The sequence below is a fragment of the Brachionichthys hirsutus genome, chromosome 12 (genome assembly GCF_040956055.1).
Source record: "Brachionichthys hirsutus isolate HB-005 chromosome 12, CSIRO-AGI_Bhir_v1, whole genome shotgun sequence".
Taxonomy (NCBI): Eukaryota; Metazoa; Chordata; class Actinopteri; order Lophiiformes; family Brachionichthyidae; genus Brachionichthys; species Brachionichthys hirsutus.
This window is the reverse complement of record NC_090908.1, coordinates 4,377,606-4,388,842: the sequence shown is the minus strand read 5'-3', so window position 1 is coordinate 4,388,842 and position 11,237 is coordinate 4,377,606. Positions and strand designations below refer to the sequence as shown.

Genomic DNA, 11,237 nt, shown 5'->3' with positions numbered 1-11,237 from the left:
AACTGCTGCTCACATTTACTTCTGTCCTTAGTCTCGACTACTTTTCCCCATAAAATTGATATATGCTCTGGAGAACAATCCAAACCCTTCATCGTATGACTCATCAGCTCACCCCCCCCACTATTGGCACCAGCACACATTCCTCTGGCATCATCTTTCCATCTAGAATTGTATAAACACGCTAGCATTTTATGCTGCTGGATGATTTTCGTTGATCTTTCCGTATATTTTGTATTTTATTAAAAGGTAACACCAGATTTCTAACCTAACGAGGATTTTGCTGACACATTTGATGATCAACAGCAAATACAATATAAAAGACCAAGAAAGGAGAAACAAAGTAGCAGATATTACGTTTTAAAATAACTGCATGGAATATTATAAGAATTGACAAGAAAGGTCTCGACTGAAACTACTAGCTCTTTATTCAAGGCGTAAATCCACAGGTTCAGCAACAGAGGCTTCTGCCACAGGCAGGATTGAGTGGCTGTCGTCTTCGTGATGTGAGGCGAGGTGCGCAGCCTTGGTTTATGTCAGAGGGCCACGTTTCCAGCATCTTCAGCCTAAACCCAGGGTCCAAACCCCAAGCAGGCACTATAGACCTGCCCATGCTCACGTCAATTCCCCTTTCAAAGTGCACTCATGTTGCACAGCAAGTGCTGTAAACAAATGACCTCTCTTGCTTGTGTTCATGTTCACAATGGCATTCCTATATGCAATGCACAAGAGGGAGGATCCCCAGGCAGCCTTTGGTTTACGACAGTCGTCCCGGGCTCGGACGTGCACCTCCACCAACCTGCTGCTAGGTCCTCCCTCCTGGCGGGATTAGATCACGTGCTGGTGTCTGACAGGGTGTCTAACATCACATCACTCTCATACATGTCACACTCCAGGGTTAACGACAGCCGCAGGGGGGTCTCCAGCATCATCTTGTCCTGATTGGGCAGTGGCGTTTCCAAGGATGCGATGCTCGTGTCTTCCAACCTCGGCGCGGCTACAAGGTCGCCGGGCTCTGCTGTGTTCAGCATCTTCATCAGCGCTGGAGTGTTCAAGCTGCCACGCACCTTGTCATTGATGTCTGTGCCTGGGTGGAAACCAACGAGAGATATCAGTCACAAAAGGAAATGTATGGCCGACGAGGCTCGTAGTATCTCAGCACAGATTCTTTTGGATTTGGAAGTTTTCGTTTTCTGCAAAAGGTCAAGTTATTCTCAAAGTTTGTCATTTGTAAAGAATAATCTGAGGGATTTACTCTTCCATATGTAATAACTACAATATCATACTGTCAGGGCAAGAAGAAATTTGACAACATCAAGTACTACTACTAAACTTGAATTCTTACCTAGCTGAGACTTTGTAACTACTAAACACTTAACACTTCAAACCATCTTTCTTCAACCAGAGTGTAGTCGCTGTAATCCTACCTATGTAGGCATCTGTGTCACCGATGTACATCTCAATGCAATGACCGAGCATCGTCACAGAAAACGTATCATCTCTTTTAAGTCCAAGTGCCTGCATGAAAAGAAACCAAATCAGCTTCAAGCATTTCTTATTTGTTGAAAAATATCCATCAACCAATGAAAGCAGATGCAAGATTTTCTTAGACAACGCCCTCATGTATTCATGCAACAATAAAATAAAAAAACAATGTCTCAACCCTTAATGGTTTGTGTCATAAAATGTATATATATACACACACACAACCGTTCAAAGGTTTGGGGTCACCCAGACGAAGGAAGTTCAGTTTCATCGCTTCTCCAACCAGCTGAACTGTTTTCAGCTTGCTAACATTAGCCTTCTGATGCAATGAGCAAACACATTGTACCATTAGAACACTGGAGTGATGGTTGCAGGAAATGGGCCTCGATGCACCGACTGTGTGCAGATATTGCACCAAAAACCAGACATTTGCAGCTGGAATAGTCGTTTACCACATTAGCGATGTATAGAGTGTATTTCTGATTAGTTTAAAGTTATCATTGGGGAAAAAATTAACTTTCAAAAACTTTTGAAAGGTTGTGTGTATATATACACACACACACACACACACACACACACACAATTACAAACCAATTATTTCTCTATACCAAAAGTCGAATGGATCCATGTGTGTTTTCATGGTGAATAATAAACACTCTAAATAATAATACAATGTGAGGTAATGGAATTTGCAGCCCTTGCACATGTTTTATGGTCTAATGGCTATGAGTACCATTTAATTCAATCTAAAAACAGACCGTTGACCCTAAGAAGTCTTGTGATCTCCTGTGTTCTTCTATTTTACAAAGTGATTGTTGGTTAATTAAAAAAACCTTTCACGTAAACGAATTTGCTCTTGCTGAAAAGCACTGATTTCCATGATACTCCTCTTATGTCTTTCCCTCTCAGAGGAGGATTAAATGCCCCTGCAGTGTTCATGTTCAATACTCACTGTTTTTATGCAATAAATTAACTCAAACAGAATGAAGAAAATTCACTTTACCGTATGAAAGTAGTCAATGGCACTCTCAAAGTCGCCCATGAGGCTGTGCACATATCCTATTGCAGCATAGGTGGAGGCATGCTGAGGGATTAACACCAGAGCCTGACGATGGTACTCCAAAGCCTGGTCATACTTTCTGTAGAAACACCAGAATAGAAAATCTTAAAGGCAGCTTTTGCAGATGTGTTCCAAAGTGCATCTCATCATAAAGTACATTTCAGATGGAACTGTTCACAGCAAGGTTCAGATTTCATTTCCAGCTGGGACTTTTCTTTGTGTACATACAAATATATCACAAGTAACAGTACTGTATGTGCAAGACCACAGTACTTGATTTGATACACCCAGAAAAACTGCTGTCAGAGCAACAACCATGCCATCTACAGGCGAGGAACGGAATTACATCTACATCTTAAAAAGGTGTCATCCAGGCATTGTGTGCCGTTATAAAGAACTTGCCTTCATACAGGCTGTTTATTATTTTTATGGATTACAAGTTAAACAGTTAATATTCTGATTAGCAAAATCTAAGTTCAGGTACAAACAGCACATCCATCACTCCTTGTGAGTCAAGATCTTTTTGCTGCTATTGTTTTGCCGGCATGTAGAACTGAAAGCCGTACTAAGACACAGGATACAGAGCTGATCCTCAGCGGCTAACTTCTTACTGGGGTATTACCATGGTAACTTGCACTACATATGTAAACAGAGTAAACATACAAAGGCATTTCCTGCAAACCAATTAAATTTCTAATATATAGCAAGATATAAAACAAGGCAAAAATAACGATTCCTTCAGTTCGACACGGTCGGGGCTGCAGTTAGCAAAATGAGGCTAAAACTATTAAATGCTCTACAGTGAATGCAACATTTATTTAATGGAATATGGAAATGTAATTAAAGTCTGAAGATGATTCGAGCGCCAATGACGGGAGTGACTGAATTTGCTTTGTAGCAGACAACTTGAGTGACAATAAACAAACATGTCCTCCATTTTGGACATGATTACGCTGACAGACACCGAGTTTGTCAGCGACACAGGTACAAACTAATATAATCGTGTCGTGACCAGAAAATCAAAACAAAGAAAATATTTAACGTATTAAAAAAGGGCCATTAACGCCTGGAGGATCCTTCCACTGCTACACAGCCCTACATTCATAATCGCAGATGGAGTCGAGCTCATTGTTTTCAGAGACAGAGAAAGGCACAGATATAAAAGACGATCATTTCAGCAGACGATTACAGCCAAAGTAGGAAAGACCTCGGTTACAATAGCTATTTTGACAAGCGTGTAGCGACCCCCGAGGTTGGTTTGAGATGTAGCGGGCAAAGATTGCAACACAACAAAATAATAAACGTTCATCACTTGTGTAGTACACCGTACAATACCCTTATAACTACTAAGTGCTGGCCGTGCATTATTCATTCAAGGGCTTTTCATGAATGTTGGATGAGCGTCCGACCTATGATGGACGACTGCAACAAAACTTGGATTGAGCACATCTTTGAATATTATTCATAACAGGACAGCACAAAAAAAACTAATAAGGGGAATGAAGAAAGTAGTCGAGTTACTCCAAAGTAAACTCCTGAAGGACTGACTATATTCACCCTCCCATTTACAAAGCACCAGAGCTACAATACTAGCATCCACTATTGTATTGGGATGAGTCAAGTTTGCTCATTCATTAAAACAAACTGCAAAATAGAATTGGCTTCATACTTACTTTAATTTCCTACACACATGACCCAAGTTGTTTAACAAAGGCTCCCATTTGTCCACAGTGACCTTAATTTTAAAGACAAATACATGAAAAAAATCATAAGATAATTGCAAAAAAACAATGGTCATGTTCTGAAGATTTGTCACATTTATACTTTGCATTTAATAAATAAGTTGTTACCTCGTTTCCTATGGCTTTGATCTTCTCCATTGCATCAAGAAACAACTTCTCTGCCATCTTCCAGCTACAACAGAGGATGTGAATAGAATTTCTAACAGCGCTTCGAGTTTGCGTTGAAATAATCCACAAATCAGGGTGTGAAACCTTAGTGTCATTTTTAGGACTACAAGATAATATATAATATACAAGATATATATATATATAATCTTGGCTGTAGAATTCTAATACAGCCAATACAAAAACAGCATACACAGTTCACACTCACAAAAGACATCTTAACCAACAAAAAATAGCCTAAAAATAAAACGAGAACAATTACCACCTGCTGATACCCTTGTCAAAGTAGTGTCGTTGTATGCACGTGTGACTGCATGACTCACTCTCCGTTTTGAAAGGCAACGACTGCCACCTCATGGATGACAAATGGATCCTCTGGAGCAATACTAAGCGCCTGGCTGAAGAAGCGTTCGGCCAGCTTGGAGTTGTTGGTCAGCCCGTACTCAAGGCCGATGTAGAGCATGGGCAAGTGGCACCTGAATAGAGGGTAGAACAGAACACACACTCTTTTGATTAAGTAAATCTTAAAGTTGAATCGGAGTTGATGTGTATTTTTAACTGATTTTTGAATCCGCAAATGGAGTTTTAATGTTAATATGTAATATTTCGTCCTGACCGCATTCTGGACCGGAGATCGAGATAATATGCGCAATCCAAATGGAATCCAGATGGAAATCAGTGGCGAGATAGAGATCTCCACCCTACATGACTGTGTCAAATTCCATAAACATCGGTCAATAATTAACCGAGATATTGAGGAACGCATTTTGAAGCTCCATTGGCTGCAATGTTAACAAAGATATCAAAGTGATCCATAATCCAGGATCTCCAACAAAATGTACCATAATCATCTGTTCCTGGCAACATTCCCAGAAAATGTCATCAAGGAATTTTCCACTAAATCACAATTTAACTTTACCCTTCAACATGAGGTTCTTACAATTTCTAAGGAGTACCCCGCAATGTAGGTGAAGATATAAAAGTATATCTTCACATTCCGGTTTGTGTTTACCTGTGTATAAAAACTGTCAAAGGAAGTATTGTTCAATTTAAGCTCCCAAATTATGTTTTTGACCGGAGAAAATGTAAATCTGTATTAAACTGACACACATAATGAGGTGAGGACTGCTGTCCTTACCCTTTCATCAGCTGGGCAGCAGTGAAATAGGCAGCCATAGCTTGGTCATGCTCACTCTCCACTGCAAACGAATGTCCGTAAGCAATCCAGGCAGGACCATAAGTCCTTTCCAGCGTGGTGGCTTTACTACAGGAGAAATACAAGACACAATATGTCGGTCAACTCGAGCTAAATATAAACGGCCCGTAATGTGGCCTCAAACAGGACGCTCTTCCCCTTCTGAGGGTGCAAATACAAACCTTAGGTAACGCCGAGCATGTTCATTTTTATGGCCAACCATTAGATAGTAGCACCCAACGGCAAACCAAGACACCTGGTTAAAGGTTTGTATGTGGTTAAAACACACTGCAAAATGTGTAAACATAGCGTAACACCTGTGCAGCAAAACTTACTGGATTGTTGGGATACAAGTCTACGAGTTTGTGCGAGAGGTAAAACAACTCTGCAGGGAAAGAAGGATTGAAAAGTTACAACTGAGCAAAATTAACACGTTATTGATTATGCAGATGACCCAGGCAATCAAGCTCTGCAGTCTTGGGGGTGGGGGTGGGGTCATTTTACCATTTGCTTTTCCTAGTTCCACCAGAGTTCCGATGTGGACGGGTAAGCAGTTGGCATGGAAGGGATCTTTAACCATCACCCTAGGATACGATATCCAAGCCGCTTTAAATTATGCTGCACATTGTTTTTTAAAGCAGGTAAATTGGAAAAGTCTGCATAATAAACAGCTTCACGTAGAAACTAGATGCATTTTCATACTTAGAACAAATGATTCCTACTTCTGCATCTAAACAGTGAAAAAAATAAGAACGAAAATCATGACAATGTTAATACATGTGAGACATTAAAATCTGTTATTACTAAAGAATAAATAAATAACCTAATAGATTTTCATTTGATTGTTACGCTACACAGACGCCACAAATATGCATTAGACCAAATCATTTCCTCTGGTACAGATAAGATACGAGTCTTATGGAAACATTGCAGAGTAAGGAGACCTACACATGTAGTGGTGAGGTCTGTCTCTGTTAACTGGTGCATGTAGGCAAACATTACAAGCTGCTTATGCATCACTACATCATTTGAAGAGCAATTTGATGAATGCGATTCATAAAAGCAATTAAATTACAGATAAAGACACCTACGTTGACGTGAGTTTGTAGCACATTTTGAAATCACAGTTATAATAATGTCTTTCAGCAAGAGACACCACCACGTCCAAGTTGTCCTGAAGACCATTGACCCTCTCTGGTATCACCAAATCACTCGGCTTGTTATACTGCAGAGGAGAAGAGACAACGGCACAAGTGACAACAGTTTTGAATAAAAACGAGTCAAGTAGTGACAAATGAGGGTGTGCAACACTTGAAAGCATTATTTGGTAATTGGCGCTCTACAGACTCAAATTAAAGGACAAGAGAGACGGTTGCATCTGGGACTGGCTACAAATAGAACTACATTTCTAATGTTCCTCTGATGTGGCGTTTATTTTGAGTAACATCCTCTGCAAAAGTGTGCCAATGAAAGTCGGTGGGCATCTTCACCAAGAGGCCTCTTGGATGATATTTGAAACATCTTCAAACCCTAAATAGAAATCCAGTTGCTTCAAACAAGCAATTCACAAAGTGTTTTTGACAACTCTGAACAATGCAACAACAATCTGTCTAAAGCAAATACAAATCAGCTAAATCTTCTCGGTAGAAGTGATTAGATAATAAAAACTAAATACAAAGCCTCCTCACCTTCTTTAACTTATTTTCAAACAGGAAGTGCAACAATTCCTCCTCTTCCTCCGTACACTGTTGACTCAGCGGAAGTGAGTCGAGGAAGTCTTTCTCTATTGAAATAAGATCAACACATTTCACATATGCTGGCACTCTATAAATGTATATAATTTGAGGGGAAAATGAATCATCGTCACCATTTCCACAGCCTCACCTTCCTGTGCAGTCAACATGTGGTGTGATGTCAAAAGATCGAAGGCCTCAAAGCAGTAGACATCAAGTTTCAAGGCCTCCTTGTAGCTAGAAGTGGCCAATGGCCTGTTGTCCATTGCATCATAGATCTTACCCCGCAGGAGGCAGATGGAGCTGTTGATCTGATTGTTTTTTTTTCACAGATGAAAAAGGGGAAAAGAAACTGAGTCTTAAGCCAATGTCCACAATATCATACTACTTTCTGTTATTATAAAACGTACAGAGGCAGGGGACATGTCCCAATCCTTAGCCGGCCCGGGTGTTCCAGCGTCCTCCTTCTCAATTCTGTCTAGAAGCTTCTTACTAGCGGGCTCCTCTGCATCCAGGATGTCCAAAGCCTGCTGAAACTCTTTGGCAGCATACTAGACAAAACATTAAGATGTCTCAGTGGATTCTCTTGACTATAACTTGTAAATTAAACCCGTCCTAGAATGGATTCTCCAGTTACTTACATGGCACCGAGCAGCGAGATACTGACAAGCACCATAAAACTGTGTGCAAGAAGACAGCCATTACTCAAAGCTACAGACAGAAATAAGACAGATCATTATCTCTAAATATATAGACAGATACATCTCACTACACATAAAGGACCCTCTGCAGGCAGCAGGAGGACATTTCAAATACAACAAAAACCCTTCACATTGTTTTTTGAGCTTCAGAAAGACTGACTCACTCCCCTGCGGCACATACAGTTGCGATTCCCGTGTATTGTCGACTTATACTCGGCATAAAACGCAATTACCTTGTCAAGTTTTCGTGAACGGAGGGCATGGGAGGCTCTGTGGTACTGTGAGGTCAAGTAAAGGCACTGAGCTAGCCAGTAGATATCCTGCGGATCCTCTGCGTGTCAGACAAAGAGGTACGATCATCACCGCGTGACGTCAGAGAGTATCACCCAAGACCACCATGACGTCAGAGAGTATCACTGAAGACCACCATAGCTTTGTGTGGTCGTGGCTATGGCTTTATCCCCCGTTATTACGCTACAGTGCTACACATAGCATGCACAGAACAAAAGAGGATCATTCTCCCGTCAAATAAAACAGATTCATATCTTTAGGTAATATAAGCGATAGCATCGTCCGGCTATTACTATACAGAACATACAGCACCATCTTACCATGAGAAAGGGATGCTATCTTGTCGGCCCAAAACAGAGCACTTTGATACTGTTGCTGGGAACACACACAACAAAAAGACACGCTCTTTATTTATATATATGCTTTAGTTACGAGTGTCTTACCACAATAACAGCATTTCGGTAGTCTGGCCGGCGATCTATGGGCGTTTGTTCCCACTGATGCCAGGTTAGCTCTGAAGCTAGCGCTAGCTAGCAGCACGTAGTCTCAAGGAAGTTATCTCTTACCTGGTCAATGTACTGTCGGACCCGCTTCCGAAGCCTGTCGAGGTTCATTTTGACCCGTTTAATTACTATACCGGCTATAAAAAGCGCGTCATCCTAGGAAGCACAATCAATGTGCCAAGTGTTCGCCGACTCGCTAGCTGCGTAAAATCAAATGATCAAATCCGCGGCTTCTCTCTGTAGCTGGTGTTCTGTAATTTTGTGCCGTAAGGAAACACCTACTGGATTTATAGTTCCGTATTAAGTACAACGTTTTTTGACTCATTAAACATATGGGCAACTGTAAAATAACAGTAATAAAAAATACTGCATCCACATCTGTTAACTTACATTTGTTCATTGTGTTTTATTTGTGGTTTTCAGAGGTACATATTACAAAAGATTGCCACTGTCTTTTTGAATGACATCTCCCACAGAAGTATAGCGCTCGAAAATGCATCGCAGGTGGTCTAAAAAAAATACTTCACAATTTTAGATACATTTATTACCAGAGATTATAGAGGTACTATGTATTATCTTTGAGGCAAGCACTAACACAGAACATAGTTTAGCCAAAGGAAGAAGACGTTCTCTGCGAGTTTATGCTTGGGTGTTTCAGGAGAGAGGGAAGGAACAAAAACTCAAAGGGTTTTCAGTTGTATGAAAAGCTGACTTATAGTTGTACGTTGTGAGATTGAATTCTTAGGTACATTTGTTTGAGGGAAGGTTATGTCACTCTGTCAGCTTTTGCTTGTTTCAGTCCCCTTTCTTCATTTTCATCAGTCTTTCCATTCCAGTAGGGTTTGTTGCTTTCAAGGTTGTGTGTGGCTTCCTCTGCAGTGGTATTTTGTCCTTTATCAAAATCACTGCACTTTTTCATGGGTTGTTGTTGCCCCTGTTATTGACACATTAATAATATATAATAAAAATATAACATAATATTTATTGTGGAGTAAGGATCGCATTATACTGTTAAGGATGTCAATGTTCTGCAATACTACAACAGCTGTAATATTAAGAAGAAATAGAAAAACTGGTTGACCTTTTGCAGCTTTGCACTTCCTCGTGGGTAACGTGCAATGCTGTCCATCACCATGAGTGTTTTGAGCCAGTCCTCATGCCATTGCCTCACATTATAGTGAGGCTTGCACTGGTTTAGATGATACAGGAGCTTTTGATTCTCCTTGGTGATACGGAACAACTCCACCTGTCGCTTCTCCTTGCCAAGGCTACAGTGAAGAATAAACACAGCCTTTACAGAAGGGTTTTTAGTTTCAAGATTCCCCTTCTTTCTTGGAAATACAACCTGATGCCTGGCTTACATGTATATAATTACATTGTTGCCCTGCCATAACCTCAACTAACCTTTTCTTGTCACAATAATTCCTATTGTCGACTCTTCCAGTTGTCCTCATGATTCTTGATATCTTCTCCTTCAACTTACTGTTTTCTCGCTCAATCTTTGTTTTCATTTCTTCTTCAAGCTTAATACAACAAAATATGATTAGAAATACAGGCAGTATTTACATTTGAGTAAGCCTTCTGACTAAACATTGCCTAATCATTCTATAATTGTGATATTTGCATATTATAAATTATTTTTCTCACCACAGATTTAACAAGATATTGATCTACCTTGAAATAATGGTAGATCAATATGTTTAATGTGTTTCAATGTGTTTAATATGCAGTTAATTTCGCATAGTCTGACACTTTCTGGACAGTTTCCTCACTGAATCTCGTTGTATATCTACTATGCAATGACAATAAAGGCTTTCTATTTCTATTTCTATTTCTATTTCTATTTCTGAATAATCATTCTCCAACTCATGTGACACGATGTAAGCTGAGGTGAAATTATTACATATAAAACAGGAACCTTCAGTTTCTTCGGCTTGACTGACAGGTGACTATAGGATTTTGGTGGCTTTGTGTTTATAGTTGACTTTGTTGATGTGACCTTGAGAGAAGACAAAACACACAGATTTGCACTAAGCATTGAGTAGATAAGCTTATGGGAACTGAAGAAGGATAGAAGTTAATTGCAGAAGTACGATAAAACAAAGTGCATGTTTATCCTCACCTTCTCTCGATGTAATTCATGTGACGCTATGTCCCATTTCTGTTGCAGGTATTTACTTCCAGTGGGAAGGAGGGGTTGATATGCCTGGTGTGTCAAAGTGCTGCCAAGACAAAACACTAATAAACAATCCCACATACAAGGAAGCCCACACAACAGTATCCAAGAGTTATCTAACATTATGTTAACAAAGTCGGTCTTTGCCCCTTCAGTCTTACCAGGTCTTCATATCACAATTCTTCATCT

At 40.1% G+C, this 11,237-nt stretch overlaps 1 protein-coding gene across 1 annotated transcript; it reads right to left on the bottom strand.

The window, feature by feature from the left end:
- Positions 1-408: 408 nt before the first annotated feature.
- cdc16 (cell division cycle 16 homolog (S. cerevisiae)) lies at positions 409-8,983 on the bottom strand. The gene is made up of 18 exons (XM_068746297.1): positions 8,936-8,983; positions 8,690-8,744; positions 8,312-8,409; positions 8,019-8,057; positions 7,788-7,928; positions 7,529-7,688; positions 7,333-7,427; positions 6,736-6,869; positions 6,149-6,228; positions 5,980-6,029; positions 5,827-5,900; positions 5,588-5,713; positions 4,773-4,925; positions 4,393-4,456; positions 4,216-4,277; positions 2,486-2,621; positions 1,425-1,515; positions 409-1,084 (listed from the first exon to the last, which is right to left on the bottom strand). The coding sequence occupies exons 1-18, from the start codon at positions 8,981-8,983 to the stop codon at positions 831-833; spliced, it is 1,860 nt and encodes a 619-aa protein (XP_068602398.1). The 3' UTR covers positions 409-830.
- Between the last annotated feature and the right edge of the window lie 2,254 nt (positions 8,984-11,237).